This window comes from Grampus griseus (assembly GCF_964374135.1).
Source record: "Grampus griseus genome assembly, chromosome: 12".
NCBI lineage: Eukaryota > Metazoa > Chordata > Mammalia > Artiodactyla > Delphinidae > Grampus > Grampus griseus.
The window spans coordinates 29,594,914-29,614,931 of record NC_139006.1 but is presented as its reverse complement, the minus strand read 5'-3'; the positions used below and the strand labels follow the sequence as shown (position 1 = coordinate 29,614,931).

At 48.7% G+C, this 20,018-nt stretch overlaps 1 protein-coding gene across 3 annotated transcripts in view; it reads right to left on the bottom strand.

The window, feature by feature from the left end:
* Window positions 1-8,039: 8,039 nt before the first annotated feature.
* Window positions 8,040-20,018, bottom strand: part of PPP4R1 (protein phosphatase 4 regulatory subunit 1) — a 60,999-nt gene continuing 49,020 nt past the window's right edge. For all 3 annotated transcript variants that reach the window (XM_082668317.1, XM_082668318.1, XM_082668319.1), the window contains exons 16-20: window positions 13,762-13,862; window positions 11,165-11,285; window positions 10,939-11,073; window positions 10,379-10,520; window positions 8,040-9,167 (exon numbers count right to left, since the gene is read on the bottom strand). In XM_082668317.1, the coding sequence (XP_082524443.1) occupies window positions 9,004-9,167; window positions 10,379-10,520; window positions 10,939-11,073; window positions 11,165-11,285; window positions 13,762-13,862 (663 nt within the window). In that variant the 3' untranslated portion in view covers window positions 8,040-9,003. The remainder of the gene's footprint in view (window positions 9,168-10,378; window positions 10,521-10,938; window positions 11,074-11,164; window positions 11,286-13,761; window positions 13,863-20,018) is intronic.

Below are 20,018 nucleotides of genomic sequence, written 5' to 3'. Positions count from 1 at the left end.
ACACACGCAAATGGAATGTTACTCAGCCATAAAAAAGAATGACACAATGCCATTTGCAGCAACATGGATGCAACTAGAGATGATCTTACTAAGCGAAGTCAGTCAGAAAGAGAAAGACAAATATCCACACTTACATGTGGAATCTGAAATATGACACAAATGAACCTATCTATGAAACAATCACAGACACAGAGAACAGACTAGTGGTTGCCAAGCGGGAGGGGGTTGGGAGAGGGATGGAGTGGGAGGTAGGATGGATAAACAACCAGGTCCTACTGTACAGCACAGGGAACTATATTCAATATCCTGTGATAAACCATAATGGAAAAGAATATTTTAAAAAAGTGTATCTATATATGTGTAACGGAATCACTTTGCTGTACAGCAGTATTTAACACAAAATTGTAAATCAACTATATTTCAATTAAATAAAATTTTAGCCACAAGACAGGTATAATAATGCAAAACTCACTAGTTTAAAAGAGAACAGTTAGATCCAAATTGCGTTTCTGGCAGATGGAATAAGTTTACTGGCTCAGATGGCTTCAACTTTTCACTAATATCTGGTGACAGTTTTAAAGATTTTTCATAGCCCCCGTTTTCAGTAGCCTCTCCTTTTTCCCTGATGAGAATTGCATAGAGAAGGCCGGGGAGAGTACTTACCCCTCACAAGGCACAGAGGAAGAATGTTCCACCAAGAAGGACTTTTGCTCCCTAAATCCAGATCTTTTATGACACCTACAAGCCTTCTGAGATGAACAGGGGAGGCTCAAGGATTGGTAAAAAGCATAGATGAGCTTTGGATTGTTTCTAGAACCGCATTACTGTTCTTGTAAAGACTCGGTTTGTAAGACAAGTTCAGTTGTTTTTAATTCTTCAAGGAATTGGGTGGGAACCTGAATGGTACCAAGGGGCTGCCCACCTAGCCAACTACATTTGCTTCTTCATATCAGGGAGAAGGTCAAGTAAGATGGAAATCAGAAGATCCCTATGTTCTAGATTTAGAGCTGTGTGTCTTTGCAGAAGGACTTACTAAAACATTCCAAAGGCTTCAGAATGTTTTTCTTTCCCTCTGGGTATATAGTTTCATTCCAGCTTTGGACAGAAGGCCTAAAAGAAGTTCCTGTCAGGCTCTGAATATCAGCTTCCAATTTGGCCAACTTCTGACCACAGAGCTATTTTTCAAAAAAAAAAAAAAAATCCTTTCAAATATCTTGTCAGGTTTCAGCCAGGACAAACTGTGAATATTATCGGCAGTAGTGAACAACCCCATGAATGCAAGTGGCATTCCCAATGAGGGTGCAAAAGATACCCAAGATGGAGAGCCACCCGTAAAGAAAGTAAGCTTTAGACAATCCCCTGAGAGCTGGCAACAGTCTATAGGACCCTGGCCGCAAATGGGGTGCAGCCCATACTTCTGCCTGGCCATATTTTGGGGGCCTCCAACCTGACGGTAACTAAGCCAAGTTCTCAGGACACAACAAGAAGGCAATAGGTGTCCCTGGGAGAGAAAGGATCAGCAACCACTGGGTACCTGAAAGCACAGTCACGTGTCACCATCAATACTTAATTCTAACAAGTATTTTTTGCCTGCTAGTCTGAATTTGGAAAGTGACTGACAATATGACATTTTACCTTCCTCTCAACCAGGCACAGCAGTGGAGACCTGGCAGAACTGACTTTGGTAGAATTCTTACCCTTCACTGGCTTCTCCAGTTTTCCCAGGATCCCGTCTGCAGGCGCTGGGGTGAGCTGGGTGTCCCAGGGGGTGTCTTCCTGGTCACCAGACACTGCAGAGGAGGAGAGAGAAATTTCCCTTACCCTTTACAGTGAGTGCCTGGCTGAGGCCCCTTTTTCTCTAGGACACCTCATAAATGGATAAACTTATCTAGATTAAAAGTTCTCCTCTGTAGCCACTGTAATTCAAGATTATCTTTGGTAAGGTTAACCTGCTTGTTCAGTCTTAAACTTTTATTCACCCGAGGCCTCATGGACCCAGCACAGCTGAAGTCAGACCCAGTTCAACTGCAGACACAGTCTGGTTTACAAGTCAGATCCAATTGAACCCAGACTCAGTCCAGTTTCTAAATTCCACCTAGTCTGACTCCAGCCAATTTCCAGACCCAGTCCAGAAAAAGAAATGTTCAATTAAAGTCTGAAAGCTCATGACGCAAAAGCTGCAGAACTAGGATTTGAGAAGGGCCTCAAGACCTCCAGAGGCGCCCTGAGAAGGCAGCGAGCCCCAAGGGCCCAGCGGGTGCCTACGCCTGGTTGCTCCTTGCTCCTGGGGCCATCAGGGTTCTCCTTCAGATCCCACTTCTGACACGAGAACTGTTAAAAGATAAACTGAGGCATATTAAAAAATTTAACAGTTTATTTGAGCAAAAATTGAATCAGGCAGCATCCAATCTGGCAGATAAAAGGAGTTCCAAGAAGCTGTACAAAGAAAGGCAAAAGGGAGCAGGAACAAGGAAGTTATCTTAGGCCAAAAAGTGGGTTAGTTATTGCAAAGTTACAGAACTCAGACGTTGTGGGTTTGGTTCCGGACCACCGCAACAAAGTGAATATTGCAATAAAACAAGTAACACAAATTTTTTGGTTTCCTAGTGCTTATAAAAGTTATGTTTCCATTATACTGTAGTCCATTAAGTGTGTGATAGCGTTTTGTGTAAAACAATATACATACCTTAATTAAAAAATAATTGCTGTTTGAAAAATGGCACCATCGATAGACTTGCTTGACTCAAGGTTGCCAGAAACCTTCAATTTGTTAAAAAAAAAAAAAAAAAAAAAGGCAGTCTCTGCAAAGCACAATAAAATGAGGTGTGCCTGTATTTGCCTTTAGGAGATGTCAGGGGTCTATCAGTCAGATGACCAGCTAGTGCGGAGCAGGCGATTCCCGATTGACTGGTTTAAGATTCCATTTCTGGGAGAGCTGAAATGGTAATTTAATTCAGTAGTCTAGGTGTGGTAACGTGGGGCTCCACTTGGGGCCTGAGTCTAGACTGAGGCTTAAAGCCCCTGGGTGTGGCTGCCTGCACCATCACCGCACAGCCTCGAGACTGAGAGGGAATGCAGCGGCGCCTGCAGGACACCTGGGCCCAAACTTCCGATGGGGTCAAAACAGATGAATTTGGGGGGCGGGGGGAGAAACAGGCATGATGCTCATCTGAACCGAGGGTCCCAGGTCCATCAAAAGGCAAGAAGCTATTGCACATCCCAGTTACAACTGGAGAAAGGAAGAGCTGCTCTTGGGGCTGGGGGGAGGGGTGTCTGTAGCCTTCTGAAGGAGGGCCCACCCCAAATTGTTGCGTTTCTCACAAGGGGATAAAAAAATATATCATTTACTGCTAATAAGGTTGTCTCAATGCCATCTGCTGTTGGCCTTCAAACCGGGCGCAGTAGGACAGAAGGAATGGTGAGTTCTCTGGATGAAGCGTTAGCTTGGCCGTCAGGTGGGGCTGCCCACGGCACACGCTACCTCAGGGCGACCCTGCTGGGGACAGTGTCTCCTGAGAGGTGTTGCTCCTGGGCTTCAGTCTGTTGACTTAGGTTGGCCTTACTGGGAGGTTGCCATGTAAAACGCAGATGCCCTGTTACAGCTGAATTTCAGATCAACAGTGACTAATATTTGAGTATAAGGTTGTCTAATACTTAATTGGGTGTCCCGTTTTGTTTTGTTTTTTTCTTCCTGAGCCCTTTTGCCTAAAGCAATGACCTCAATAACATACTCTTTTCCTGGCTTTTCTCTCCTTTTCTGTATGTTTATTTTCAGTCTGGCCACCCTACCTTAGCATCTCAACTAACGACTGGGCTGATGACGCCTAGTACAAAAGATCAGAGTGGTCCCAAGTGCTGCACAGGTCAGAGCTATTGTTCCTTGAGAGAGATGGGAGGTGACCCAATGTGGTAAACGTAGGACACAGTGCACGACCCACAGACAGTACATGTAGGCGACCTGGGGTGGACCTGGGGGCGGATGGATTAGACCTGACCAGGTTTGGCTCTTGGCCTTGACTGTCAAATCGTGGGGACACTCGCTAAGCAAATGCACACAGGCTGCTGCTGATACCTGTGGGCTGAACTTGGGCACCAAGGGAAGCACCTCTACGAGATGTCGAACCAAACGGAGCAGGGGGGCCGCCACCTGATCCTGCCACCCTGTGCCTGCCGGGCCTCTCGGCCGCGGGGCCCCTGCAGGAGAGCAGCCCCGGGAACCCTGCGCTCTGGGCTCGCCCACCACTCAGCACCGTGCTGCCAGCACAGCTGCTGTGGTCGTGACCTCCTGTCCCCATGTGGGCATGGACTCCGAACGCATCAAAGCACTGACTTGCAACTGAGAAAATAGAGTACAAATACTGAATGCCAGACAACCTTTTTGATTCTGTGCTGTTGGAATTAGTGTATCAAATTTATGGAAAGAGTGTTAATCTGGAAAAGGTAAGATCCCACACCCACAGGGTCTTTCAAGGCCTTGTTATCAACAATGTCCCCCTGCTCCTGTTAGGAGCACAGGCCTCAGGCCCCACCCTGGACCTGCTGGGTCATAACGTGCATTTTAACGGGATCCACGGTGACTGAACACACAGCAACATTGCAGCGGCCCTGTCCTAAGTCACCAGCACTTTACTAGAGATACTTAAAAACCAAAACACACCAAAACCCCAGAAAAATCTCAGAAGAGGACCATCCAAGACAGGTGCACACAAACACACACACACTCCACTGTTCCTGTTCTCGTTCTGCCTGAGGCCCTGGGAATGTCCTCTGGGCCCGGCCCCGCCTGCACTGAGACTGTCCCAGTGTCCCTGTGAGAGGTCCCCCGCCTCATCCTGCTCTCCCTCCCCTGGGCGTCTGCCTGGGGAACGGTCCCTACAACGTCCTTTGCTCCAGCATTTTTGAAAGTGGAGGCCCGCCTGCTCCTGGCTGGGACACCTCTCGGGTTCAGTGCAGCGACATCCACGGGGCCGCAGGCCACCCAGCTCACGGGCCTCCAGGAGCTGCTCACAGCTTCCTCATGGAACATCTAACGACACTACCCAGTAGATGTTCGCATCCAATTAATAACCACCATCAGCTCATGAACACTAAACACAGCTGATCAGGGTACTGACTAAAAACTCTGCATCAAATCTTGCCAAATTTAAATCAGCCAAATATACCCTCCGCAAGACTTGTCAGACATCAAACTGTCACAGTGCTATAAAACGTCCCAGGGGGCTTCCCTGGTGGCGCAGTGGTTGAGAGTCCGCCTGCCGATGCAGGGGATGCAGGTTTGTGCCCCGGTCCGGGAAGATCCCACATGCCGCAGAGCGGCTGTGCCCGTGAGCCATGGCCGCTGAGCCTGCGCGTCCAGAGCCTGTGCTCCGCAATGGGAGAGGCCACAACAGTGACAGGCCCGCGACCCGCAAAAAACAAATAAACAAACAAAAAAAACGTCCCAGGGACTAAAATCTGATCACTTGCTAAGTTTCTAGGAAAAGAATTTTTAAGGAAAATAACTTCTGTCAGATGAGACTAAAACTAGGCCATTAGTTCCCTATGAGAATGGTCCAGGAATGAACTTGGGTTAGTGGAGTTCACAGCAGAAAAGGACTACAACAAAAATGAATCACAGTTGGTATTTTGCGTTTACAAATAGTCAAGATGTTCTCAAGGTCAGACCTCCACTAGGGCAAAACACTCGTATTCAAGGGGTCACAAAACGCCCAGTTTGGGAGTTTCTGGTGGAGGATTTGAGAGTCCAGCTTCTGGTGGGGAGGAGACACATGAGCCCAGGGCTGTGCCCCAGGCAGGTCACCCGGGAACACCCCTCAGCGGGGCCCCGTCGTCCCTCTCCATGCACCCTGCTCATCTTGATGCGTTTATAAAGGTGAACGTGGGAAACCTCGAGGTCCTGCTTACTCACATCTATTCCCAGGCTCACCTTCTGTAACTGGTTTCACTCAGAGGATCGTCACCTTCCAAGAGGCATGGGCTCGGCTCTGAGCTGCTGGGAGCCTCCACCTTTTCTTCCCTGTCGCTCACTGCTTCCAGCTCCTGGAATCCTGCACAGAAAACGTTACCGCACAAGGAAAGCAGCACGGGTGTCCGGGGCCCGGGGCGCGGCGCTTTTCCTGTTGGGGGTCAATTTAACATCGGCTGCTCCCACCTCCTGGGGGCATCCCCGACACACCGGGCCCACCCTCTGGGCCCCGGCACCCACTCCCTGGGACCTAGTGCTGCCAGGAGGAGGCCCACCTGGCACCGGGCAGGGGTGCAAGCGTCCCTCACGGGCTGAGTTGCCAGGCCGGCTTTGTGACGGCTCCGAGGGCCTCAGCCCTTGCCAATTCAGGGTTCTAGAGGGTTCTAGACAAACTGCACGGGTCTGCCATCAGAAGTATCTCCAGGGCTTAAGGACAAAGCTCACAGGCAAAAAGGTGACCCCCAAGCCACTAAGAGTCAAAGAGGAGGGCTGGTGGCCTCGGGGTGGCAGATTCAGGGCAGGACACTCACGTACTCGCGAGAGCTCGCAGGCGCTTCCTCCCGGGCAGGGATGCGGGGACCGGGGACCAGGCCCAGCCAGAGGAGGCAGACGAGGAAGGGGCTGCAGGAGGCGGTGGAAGAGAAACACCAGCCATGGCCAAGGACATGGGCTGAGCAGGAAGCTCCAATTTCGGGGAAAAAAAAAGTTTCCTCTTCACCCTGGTCACTCAGAAGTCCCACATCATCACAGAATTTCTCCTGAGATTAGCTACCCAACATCAATTACCTATGAGGACATACCATTATTCATTTTTCTACTGTGAAATTAAAAGATTTGGTTACTAACTGGTTTGCAGGCTGTTTTTGCCTCTGGGGGCATCTGGAAGAACTGTGGAGTCGTCAGTGTCCCGCTGCCTCCAGGAGCCGGTTTCCTTCCGTCCTCTGGGCTTGGCGGCCATGACTCCATCCGCACCTGCGGGAGTACCCGGGGCCACGGCGGGAGGGCTGCACTGTCGCCACTAAAGAGCGAGCTGAAATCAGGAGCCGATGGTCCAGCCTCGTCTTCTTTGAGCGCCGTCAGTGATGGTTCAAACCGGGGCGGCCTCGGCCATTAAACGATGCTGGTGGCCTTCCCCGTCCACCGCCGCGGAGGGACCTGGCATCACGGCTCTTCGGGATCCGAGGGTGACATGGGCCCGCGTGACGCCACACGGGAAGAGCTGGCCTAAATTCAAGTTCTTTACCCCAAAATGGACTATTATTATTACCACTGTTTTAAAAGACTGCAGCTATTAGTGTAGAATTCTTATTTATAGAACTGAAGTTTGGGGGAGGGGCAAAGTATATTATTATAGCTTAATAGCAGAGAACGTGCACCTCAAAAATTAGGCTAAATGACATCAAGAGAGATCTCACCCTCCTTCAGCCTCTGCTCTGAGGCTGATTGACAGATGCCTTCCCCAGCCGCCACCACCTACCACCTTCCACTCCACAGCCCCGCCCTTATTACCTGTGCCCCACCTTACCTGTGTTTACTGATTCATTTGTCTCAGTGGAATCTGGTCACACATTATTGCCAGTGCACAAATAGCCAGCTTATAATGCAAGAGTAAGAGACCGAAGGCTCATCTGTAATGACATATACAGGAAGCAGCCTGTGTATCCCCAGATCTACCCGCCAAGGCTCAAGGCCCTACTCGGCTTAACTACAAACCTGGGGAGTCCCCACTAGCTGAGGAGACAAAACCAAAATCACAGAAGCACCGCGGCCGCTCAGAGGCCAAGGGTCTTCCAACCTGGGCTCAAAAAAGCAACGAGCATCTCTCCACAGCCCTTCATAAAAGCACATTCACGCAGCATCTCACCTGATGCAGACACGCGTGGGCAGGCAGGCTCCACCACCGCCCCTTGCACGGGCAGACCTGGGCTCGGAGGCCTCTCCTGGGAGTGAAGACCCCAGGGTGAGCCCCAGGTGCATGCCTGCCCTCGGTGGGGGGCTGCCCAGGAGGCCCCGCTGCCAGCCAAGAGCAGAACTGGCCCGGGGGTGTGCGCAGATTTCAAAGAAATTACCCAACTAGTTAAAAGACATATTTTAATCTAGTTTTCCCGTTTTATACTAAAATCATTAATACAGATCACAAATTGCATTTATTCGCAGATATCTAGAAAACAGTCAAAAGTGTATCTATCTCTCTGTATAGATCTTAGTAATAAATTTTATTTGAACAAGAGAACTTGTGCACAAGAGTTGAACAGCATGATTACAGACTGCGGCCCTCCCCAGGGGAGGCACAGGTATGTACAGTATGTGAGACAAAGTTGCACCTCAGAGCTGATCATGATCAAGTCAAAAACGCCTGACATACAGTATACGTGCTAATAAATTTCCTTCAGGTCATGACCAGCATGAAAAAAAATCAGGACACAGATACTCAGCAAAGGCTCTGTAAATGTGCACAGCAATATGCTGCATTTAAGAGTTAAAATCAGACTCTACTTAGTGTTAGCATCAAGCCCTCAGGAGAAATCCAAAAAATATCTCCTTTCCCGTTCACACACTTGGGGCTGGACTGGGCAGCTGGCCGCAGACCCCACGAGGGCCTTGCCCGTGTGGACACAGCGAGGGTTAATACTGGAGGTCTCTTCCCCATCCCGGCTCGCGGCCGCCTTCTGGCTGCACTTCCACCTCTCAGTCATTAAATTAAACCAGCAGAAAGCAACGCAGGCCTCTGGGAGTCCCATCCCTTCCACAAGGAGAATGCTAGGCCAATTCAAGTTTCGTTCAGTCAGGAAGACAGAAGGATTTAAGGCTTCGGTGACGATTATAATCCTCTGAGAAATTATTTTCCCTTCAAGTCAAGATAATAATGTTTACTGTACTTTCTCTTGACTCTGAAAATCCCTGGTATCGGTGTAGGTAACTTGCACCTGCAATCAAGTCTGCAAGGGAGGAAGGTCCCCCACAGCTGTCCCAGGCCACGTGTGGTCACGAGCCAAACCTCAGCTCCCCAGAAGTGGGGAGACCCCGGTCCACGCCGTCTAGTAGGTGGAGGAGGCCGTGCTCATGGCATCTTCAGAGATCTTGGTGCTGGCCGGGTGGATGCTTGCGAAGTACTTGACGTCACTGTCACGGTCCATCTGAAGAGCCATGATGGTCTGCTCCACGGCCTCCTGGTGACAGCTGGCAGAGGTTAGGAAATACTCTGGAAACAGGAAGAGCAAATCACAAATGAAATTAGCTTTGTTGGATTATAAACAGTAACCCAAATTGATTTGTGTTCTATGAAAAACATCCCCAAATGTAGAAGAATTAGAAGATTTATCTTGTTTTGTTTTTTTTTTTTTTGGCTGTGTTGGGTCTTTGTTGCTGTGCACGGGCTTTCTCTAGTTGCAGTGAGCGGGGGCTACTCTTCATTGCGGTGCATGGGCTTCTCACTGCGGTGGCTTCTCTTGCTGCAGAGTACGGGCTCTAGGCGCACGGGTTTCAGTAATTGTGGCACGTGGGCTCCGTAGTTGTGGCTCGCGGGGTCTAGAGTGCAGGCTCAGTAGCTATGGCGCACGGGCTTAGCTGCTCTGCAGCATGTGGGATCTTCCCGGCCCAGGGCTTGAACCCGTGTCCCCTGCACTGGCAGGCGGATTCTTAACCACTGTGCCACCAGGGAAACCTCTATCTTGTTTTAGTAACAGTCTAAATCTCATGATGTTTAATGGCAGCAATGTTAGTAACTATGTTAAAACTTGCACTTGTTACAGCTGTTACTTAGCTCAGTAAAAGGAAAAACATTTCCAAGTACAAACCACACACACAAAACCAGAGTCCTCCCTGTCTGTTCAATATGATAAATTCCAAAGGAGAAAAAAGAAGCAACGTTAATTTGCCCATATTCTTTGAAGTCTATTACAAACTTCTTTCTGTGCTTTGTTCGTGAATTCACACATTCAAATGATATTTATTAGGCATTTCTGGGGGATTACAATAAGTAGAACAACCTGAATCTTAAGGTGCTCATGATCTGCAGCAAAGCAAACGCTAAGGGGCACGTCTTCCGCCTAATGAATGAAACGCAGGAGGAAACTCAAACACGCCTCCCACCCCAATGGCAGCGACAGACGTTCACGTGGGGCGAACCAAAGGCAGTATTCGTCACACAGTCCTCACTGAACTTCCAACTTTTCAAACTACTAAGTTTTAAATTATAAAGAAAAATTCATCTAGAACAGAACAGTGAAAATTCAACATCGCTCTCCTCACCCCTTAATCGTCTTTGTGTCCTTTCTCGACACAAACCACCACTACCAAGTCGCAGCACATTCTCGGACCACACTATTCCTCTGACCCCAACCCTTCCGCTTGGGCGCCCACCTGCCCCGTGTCCCCACCACCTATCCTGCTCCTCGCGGGTCGCCCGCCTACCTTTTTCTAGCAGAGTTTGTCGCAGCGTCTTCGCGAGGAGCACGCGGACATTCGGAACCCTGTCGTTTGCCAAGGTGAGCAGGTGTGGCATCAGATGCACAGCGAACTGGTCCATGGGCAGGCATTCATCTTCAATGACGGTCTGGGAACAGAAAGACCTGCTTCAATCTGCCGGCTCAGTCGACCAGGCCGTAAGTAATACCAGCTCGCAAAACCTTTTAGAAACAACTTAAGTGCCTCAGGTTTCAGTTACAGCTTTTAAAAACAATATTCCAGGCACACAGGAGCTCAAAACAAAATGATACAGTTAAGTCCCCGCAGAGACGCACAGCTGTGACCTGCCCCACGGAGGCCTGGCATCACAGTCATGTTCACAGCCGCAGACCCGCAAGCTCCGTGGACCAGGACGACGGCCAGGGCAGCACCGCTTTCGGGAGCTCGGGGGACGGAGCGGGGAAGGGTGAGCCAGATGGCGAAGCTCTGCCCTCAAGGATGAGAGCGAGGGTGTGGAGGGGGGCAAGGGGCCCAAGGAGACAGGCAGCCGGTGTGGCCGCACTCACCTGGCAGACAAAGACGAAGGCCTGCCGCCCGGACCACCGGGGACAGCGGCCGAAGTTCTCCACCAGCTCGCGGATGAGGTCCACCCCGAAGGTGGGCGGCGCGGCCCGGTGCAGCTTACGCACCATCTCGCCAACCTAGGGGGGCACGCACTGGTGAGCCACACCTCTGCCCAGTGTTCTCACCAAACGTGTGCTGGGCTAAGGCTGTAAGAACTTGAACACGTACCAACTTGTAGGAAATCCAACGAACAGAAGAAACTTTATCTGCGCACAGATTCAGGGCAATGGGGCGTAGATAATCATAAATGTCTCTGGGGCTGTATAACTCTAGAAGTAAGATCAGCTGTCTACAAAGTGAATTATAAAAATACAATTACAACTCAACAGTAAACACGACAAATGAAAATAGGTTGCTCGTCTGAAGCGTGAGTCACCAAGGTCGTGTCTGTGAGAGGAACACATGCAGAGACCAGCGATTGGCCTGGACGCTGTGTGTCTGGATCTGCATCTAAACAACACACACGTTCAGGACACAAACACTGCGGAACTGTATCCACGGCGACGGACACAGCAAAGCACGTCCCGGCTGGCTCCATGGGGACACGGGACACGGTCCCGCGGTGACTGCTGAGGACCTGCTGGGAAACTCCCGTCCACACAGCAGCCGTCTAGTGAGAAGGCGCCAGCAGCCTCAGGCAGCCTTCTGTGTACCACTCAGGCTCCGGGCAGCTTCTCAGGGAGGCTCCGGTACCAGGGGTGGGGGACACGGGGAGGCCCCTCCTGCGCCTACTCCCACCAAGTCACCGAGAACCGGGGACCAGGGCGTCCCCCATCGGCCTGAGTGGAGGAGGCAACGACACCCTCCCAGGAGGACCGCAGACACGCTGAGACTCCCACCTCCTGGGCTGTGTCTGTGGCGGGTTACGTGTGCCACCGGCAGGAGGCGGACGACACAGACAACCAGCGCAGCGATGAACCGCCCCGCCCGAGGGCACGCGGATCCCCCGGGAGGCGCCCCGCAGACCCCCTCCCAGCCTGGGGCGCACAGGGAGGCCTCGCTCTCAAGGAGCAAAAGCCTCCTGTGGCCGGCGGAGGGTCAGCGAAGCCTGTCCGCGCCCCCGCCCGGGCAAGGCCAGGCTGCAGCCGGAGACAGGGGATAGGAAAAGCCCGTTCCCGGCGTGGAGCCGCAGAGCCTCGGAGCCAAGCGCAAGTCTCGTCCTGCTGCGAAGGCGCAGGAAGCACTGCCCTGACCGAGCACGGGTCCAGGGCAGAGACACGAGCCCCGGGGCGGGTGGAGGCTCTGGGGAGCCCAGCACACAGGCCTCCCCAAGACCGAGGCCGAACCAAGGGGCAGAGGGCCTCCCCTCGCCCAGCACCCGGCGGCCTCCACCACGGGGCAACCGCAGCCCAGGGCTGGGAGGGTGGAGGGGCACAAGGAAGGAGGGGCACGTGCACGGGGGTGGGGGGCTGGAGAGGGGCAGAGGAGTAAAGGGATGCCGAAGCGCAGGGCCGGAGGAGAGCGGGTAACGCGGAGTCGAAGAGCCGAAGGGATACAGCGGCGGAGGGATACAGGGGCAGAGGGTGCACAGAGAACGGGACGAAGAGGCCCCCAGCCCCAGCTCCCATCATCAGCAAAAGGCAGCGGCAGCCCACGGCTGGACGAAATGAAGTGCAGAGGGCATCGAAGGTCATATGGAGACACCACCACCCAACCCAGCACCTGCTGCCTGGACGGGCTCTGCCGTCCACACCAGCTGCAGAGGAGGCCAGGCAAGACAGAACTCAGGGCAGTTATCCTGTCACGCACCGAAAGAAACTCAGCCCTAAACTCCGTACCCAGCAAAGATACCTTTTGAAAATACAGGTGAGGTCCAGAATCCAGAATATTTAATAAAGAACTCTCACAATTCAGCAACCCAATTTAAGACAAACAGCCCGATTAAAAAATATGCAATGGACTTGAATAGACATTTCTCCAGAGAATATATACAAATGGCCAACAGCACATGAAATGGTGCTAAACATCACTAAACATTAAAGAAATGCACATCAAGACCAAAGTGAGACGCTACTTTACACACACTGGCTGCAATTAGAAAGAAAAAAAAAGGAAAACAGCAAGAGCCAGGGAGGATGTGGGGAAATGGGAGCCCTCATCCACTGCTGGTGGGAATGTAACCCGCTGCAGCCATTGTGCACACGGTCATGCAGCTCCTCAACAAGTTAAACGCAGAATTACTGGATGACCCAGCAAATCCACCTCACAAACCTTGTATGAGTACATCGATGCTCACAGCAGCACTACTCACATCAGCCGGAAACAACCCAGATGAATGGCTTAAAAGGTCGTATGTTCACTCAGAGCATTATTCACGGCTGCCACGTGGATGGACCCCGACAACACTGTGCTGAGTGAGGGAGCCGTGCACAGAGGCCGGGGGTTATGCGGCGCATCTGGACCAAACGCTCAGAAAAGCAAACACGCACGGAGACAGCAGACTGATGTCTGCGGGGCCGCTGCTTATGGGCGTGGGGTGTCCTTTTGGGAGGACGAAATGTTCTACAACTAGATGGGGGGACACTGCACCAGCAGCAAAAGTGGTTATGTGTATTTTACCACAATTAAAAAAAAGTGAAGGTGACACGGTCTTATAAAAAAAAAGCTGAGAAAATTCACTGCCAGCAAGACCTGTGTTACAGGCAGTGTTAAAGGAACAGGATGCCAGGCAGAAACCTGGACCCACACAAAGTGATGAAGAAACCCAGGAAAGGTAAAGGTGAAGCAACACCCCCCAAACAGTCTGATGGAGGATGAGGACTTACTCAGCCAGTTCAGCTCGAAAGCGCCAGTTTCTACTATTGTCTGTCACCAAAAACTCCTGAAGTTGATACAGATACTCTCTTCTTTTGTCAATAGGAAGAAGCTGAAGAGACAAATAAGAATATTCACTAGGACACGGCAGAGACATTATTTCCTTTACCACACTGCTTAAAAACCTCTACATCACATGGTTAGTTCTTCTGAAGGAGAGCAGATGTAGTAGGTACATTTGTTTTAAAAATTGGTATTAAGTCCATTTTCCCTGATAATCCCGTTTATCTTCAAGAGTCATTCTCCCCTTTTGAAATATTTGCTTCTTGAGCCAGTGAGTGGCCTCTACTGTCCACTGTCCCCGGGCAAAGCTTTACCAGAACACTCCTGTGACATCCTTATTGTCACACACCCTCTGAAGACAGGGATTATGCTCCTACTCATAGTGTGAGCCCAGTGGACAGCACTGTGATGCCACATTGTAGGTGCTCAATAAATATCTGAGTGAAAAAAATAAGTTTATCCCAATAACCGTTCTATAAATATTTAAGAGTAGGTTTATAGTTAACAAGGGGGAAAACCCTAAAAGTTGATATAAACAGAAGCACATAAATTTAACTGTACATCAAACAGATAAGAGTCACACAGAAAAAGTCTAAGTTTAAACTCAGTATTGTGACCATATATCTTCATGGAACATGTTCCAATGACAGAAAGTGCTGAAGGAAATCTTGACCATTACCTGGTTAATTTGATGTTGGAATAGTTCTAAAACGTCAAATTGAGCAAATGACTAAATAATTTAACATTTTTGAAAACAAGAGTTTTTACCACAATAGAAAAGAAAAAAAATGTGAAAAAAGGAGAGGAAATGGTACTGGACTGGAAGATGCAATATGAACTAAATAATTTTTTAAACCCCCCAAACCAAAAAACCCCCTCCTATCCCCTGAAAAAGCCTAAAAGAAATGACGTCCGGGAGCAATGAGCACATCTAGTTCCTGGATCTTGGCTTCTAAATCCCAGCTCTCCACCAGAAAAGACCTGGGCTCCTCGGGGAGATCCTGACTCCCAGCTGGAGCGAAAGGAGAAGGTAGGCCTGAAAGTAAGACGTGCCTGGCAGTGAGGGGGCCGATCGAAAGGACACAGGAGTGGCTTTAAGGGGCTCTTATTCGCCACATTTGATGGTCAAAACAAATGACAGGAGGAGCTTCAAGACGGTGAAAGAGTAAGACGCGGAGATCACCTTCCTCCCCACAGATACATCAGAAATCCATCTACATGTGGAACACCTCCTACAGAACACCTACTGAACGCTGGCAGAAGACCTCAGACCTCCCAAAAGGCAAGAAACCCCCCACGTACCTGGGTAGGGCAAAAGAAAAAAGAAAAAACAGAGACAAAAGAATAGGGACGGGACCTGCACCAGTGGGAGGGAGCTGTGAAGGAGGAAAGGTTTCCACACACTAGGAAGCCCCTTCGCGGGCGGAGACTGCGGGTGGCGGAGCCACGGAGGAGAGCGCAGCAACAGGGGTGCAGAGGGCAAAGCGGAGAGATTCCCGCACAGAGGACCAGGGCCGACCAGCACTCACCAGCCCGAGAGGCTTGTCTGCTCACCCGCTGGGGCGGGCGAAGCTGGGAGCCAAGGCACGGGCTTCGGAGATCAGATCCCATGGAGAGGACTGCGTGAACACAGCCTAAAGGGAGCTAGTGCGCCACGGCTAGCCGGGAGGGAGTCCAGGGAAAAGTCTGGAGATGCCAAAGAGGCAAGAGACTTTTTCTTCCCTCTTTGTTTCCTGGTGCGCGAGGAGAGGGGATTAAGAGTGCTGCTTAAAGGAGCTCCAGAGACGGGCGCGAGCCACGGCTATTAGCACAGACCCCAGAGACGGACATGAGACGCTAAGGCTGCCGCTGCCGCCACCAAGAAGCCTGTGTGCGAGCACAGGTCACTCTCCACACCTCCTTTCCGGGGAGCCTGTGCAGCCCGCCACTGCCAGGGTCCCGTGACCCAGGGACAACTTCCTTGGGAGAATGCACGGCGTGCCTTAGGCTGGTGCAATGTCACGCTGGATTCTGTCGCCACCACAGGCCCGCCCCGCACTCCGTACCCCTCCCTCCCCCTGGCCTGAGTGAGCCAGAGCCCCCAAATTAGCTGCTCATTTAACCCCGTCCTGTCTGAGCAAAGAACAGACGCCCTCCAGCGACCTACACGCAGAGGCGGGGCCAAATCCAAAGCTGAGCCCCTGGGAGCTGTGAGAACAAAGAAGAGAAAGGGAAATCTGTCCCAGCAGCCTCAGAAGCAGCGGATTAAAGCTCCACAATCAACCTGATGTACCTGCATCTGTGGAATACATGAATATACAATGCATCATCCCAAATTGAGGAGGTGGACTTTGAGAGCAAGATTTATGATTTTTTCCCCTCTTCCTCTTTTTGTGAGTGTGTATGTGTATGCTTCTGTGTGAGATTTTGTCTGTATAGCTTTGCTTCCACCATCTGTCCTAGGGTTCTGTCTGTCCTTTTTTTTTAATTACTTAAAAAAATTTTTTTTCTTATTTTTTATTTTAATCACTTTATTTTATCTTCTTCCTTCCTTCCTCTCTCTCTTTCTCACTCTCCCTCCCTCCCCCTCTCTCTCTCCTTCTTTCTTTCTTTCCCCCCTTTTATTCTGAGCCGTGTGGAGGACAGGCTCTTAGTGCTCCAGCCAGGCGTCAGTGCTGTGCCTCTGAGGTGGGAGAGCCAAGTTCAGGACACTTGTCCACAAGAGACCTCCCAGCTCCACGTAGTATCAAACGGCGAAAATCTCCCAGAGAGCTCCATCTCAACGCCAAGACCCAGCTCCACTCAACAACCAGCAAGTTACAGTGCTGGACACTCTATGCCAAACAACTAGCAAGACAGGAACACAACCCCATCCATTAGCAGAGAGGCTGCCTAAAATCATAACAAGGACACAGACACCCCAAAACAAACCAAAGACGTGGACCTCCTGCCCACCAGAAAGACAAGATCCAGCCTCACCCACCAGAACACAGGCACTAGTCCCCCTCCACCAGGAAGGCTACACAACCCACTGACCCAACCTTAGCCACTGCAGACAGACACCAAAAACAACGGTAACTACTAACCTGCAGCCTGCAAAAAGGAGACCCCAAACACAGTAAGTTAAGCAAAATGAGAAGACAGAAAAACACACAGCAGATGAAGGAGCAAGATAAAAACCCACCAGACCAAACAAATGAAGAGGAAATAGGCAGTCTACCTGAAAAAGAATTCAGAATAATGACAGTAAAGATGATCCAAAATCTTGGAAACAGAATAGACTAAATGCAAGAAACATTTAACAAGGACCTAGAAGAACTAAAGAGCAAACAAACAGAGATGAACAACACAATAAACGAAATAAAAATTCTCTAGAAGGGATCAATAGCAGAATAACTGAGGCAGAAGAACGCATAAGTGACCTGGAAGATAAAATAGTGGAAATAACTACTGCAGAGCAGAATAAAGAAAAAAGAATGAAAAGAATTGAGGACAGCCTCAGAGACCTCTGGCACAACATTAAAGACACCAACATTCGAATTCTAGGGGTCCCAGAAGAAGAAGAAGAGAAAAAGAAAGGGACTGAGAAAATATTTGAGAAGATTATAGTTGAAAACCTCCCTAATATGGGAAAGGAAATAGTTAATCAAGTACAGGAAACACAGAGAGTCCCATACAGGATAAATCCAAGGAGAAACACACCAAGACACATATTAATCAAACTATCAAAAATTAAATACAAAGAACAAATATTAAAAGCAGCAAGGGAAAAACAACAAATAACACACAAGGGAATCCCCATAAGGTTAACAGCTGATCTTTCAGCAGAAACTCTGCAAGCCAGAAGGGACTGGCAGGACATATTTAAAGTGATGAAAGAGAAAAGCCTACAACCAAGATTACTCTACCCAGCAAGGATCTCATTCAGATTTGATGGAGAAATTAAAAGCTTTACAGACAAGCAAAAGCTAAGAGAATTCAGCACCACCAAACCAGCTCTACAACAAATGCTAAAGGAACTTCTCTAGGCAGGAAACAAAAGAGAAGGAAAAGACCTACAATAATAAAACCAAAACAATTAAGAAAATGGTAATAGGCACATACATATAGATAACTACCTTAAATGTAAATGGATTAAATGCTCCAAACAAAAGACACAAGCTCACTGAATGGATACAAAAACAAGACCCATATATATGCTGTCTACAAGAGACCCACTTCAGACCTACGGACACATGCAGACTGAAAGTGAGGGGATGGAAAAAGATATTCCATGCAAATGGAAATCAAAAGAAAGCTGGAGTAGCAATTCTCATATCAGGCAAAATAGACTTTAAAACAAAGACTATTATTACAAGAGACAAAGAAGGACACTACCTAATGATCAAGGGATCAATCCAAGAAGAAGATACAACAATTGTAAATACTTATGCAACCAACATCGGAGCACCTCAATACATAAGGCAAATACTAACAGCCATAAAAGGGGAAATTGACAGTAACACAATCAAAGTAGGGGACTTTAACACCCCACTTTCACCAATGGACAGATAATCCAAAATGAAAGTATATAAGGAAACACAAGCTTTAAATGATACATTAAACAAGATGGACTTAATTAATATTTATAGGACATTCCATCCAAAAACAACAGAATACACATTCTTCTCAAGTGCTCATGGAACATTCTCCACGACAGATCGTATCTTGGGTCACAAATCAAGCCTTGGTAAATTTAAGAAAACTGAAATCGTATCAAGTATATTTTCCAACTGCAATGCTATGAGACTAGATATCAATTACAGGAAAAAATCTGTAAGAAATGCAAACACATGGGGGCTAAACAACACACTACTTAATAACCAAGAGATCACTGAAGAAATCAAAGAGGAAATCAAAAAATACCTAGAAACAGGGCTTCCCTGGTGGCGCAGTGGTTGAGAATCCGCCTGCCGATGCAGGGGACGCGGGTTCATGCCCCGGTCTGGGAAGATCCCACATGCCACGGAGCGGCTAGGCCCATAAGCCATGGCCACTGAGCCTGTGCGTGCGGAGCCTGTGCTCCGCAAAGGGAGAGGCCCATGTATAGCAAAAAAAAAAAAAAAAACCAAAAAAACCAAAAACCTAGAAACAAATGACAATGAAAACACAATGACCCAAAACCTATGGGATGCAGCAAAAGCAGTTCTAAGAGAGAAGTTTATAGCTATACAAGCCTACCTTAAGAAACAAGAAACATCTCAAATAAACAACCTAACGTTACACCTAAAGCAATCAGAAAAAGAAGAACAAAAAAACCCCAAAGTTAGCAGAAAGAAAGAAATCATAAAGATCAGATCAGAAGTAAATGAAAAAGAAATGAAGGAAAGGATAGCGAAGATCAATAAAAGTAAAAGCTGGTTGAGAAGATAAACAAAATTGATAAACCATTAGCCAGACTCATCAAGAAAAAAAGGGAGAAGACTCAAACCAACAGAATTAGAAATGAAAAAGAAGTAACAAATGACACTGCAGAAATACAAAAGATCATGAGAGATTACTACAAGCAACTCTATGCCAATAAAATGGACAACCTGGAAGAAATGGACAAATTCTTAGAAATGCACAACTTTCCGAGACTGAACCTGGAAGAAATAGAAAATATGAACAGACCAATCACAAGCACTGAAATTGAAACTGTGATTAAAAATCTTCCAACAAACGAAAGCCCAGGACCAGATGGCTTCACAGGCAAATTCTATCAAACATTTAGAGAAGAGCTAACACCTATCCTTCTCAAACTCTTCCAAAATACAGCAGAAGGAGGAACACTCCCAAACTCATTCTACGAGGCCACCATCACCCTGACACCAAAACCAGACAAAGACGTCATAAAGAAAGATAACTACAGGCCAATATCACTGATGAACGTAGATGTAAAAATCCTCAACAAAATACAAGCAAACAGAATCCAACAGCACATAAAAGAATCATACACCATTATCAAGTGGGGTTTATTCCAGGAATGCAAGGATTCTTCAATATACGCAAATCAATCAATGTGATACACCATATTAACAAACTGAAGGAGAAAAACCATATGATCATCTCAATAGATGCAGAGAAAGCTTTTGACAAAATTCAACACCAATTTATAATAAAAACCCTCCAGAAAGTAGGCATAGAGGGAACTTTCCTCAACATAATAAAGGCCATATATGACAAACCCACAGCCAACTTCATCCTC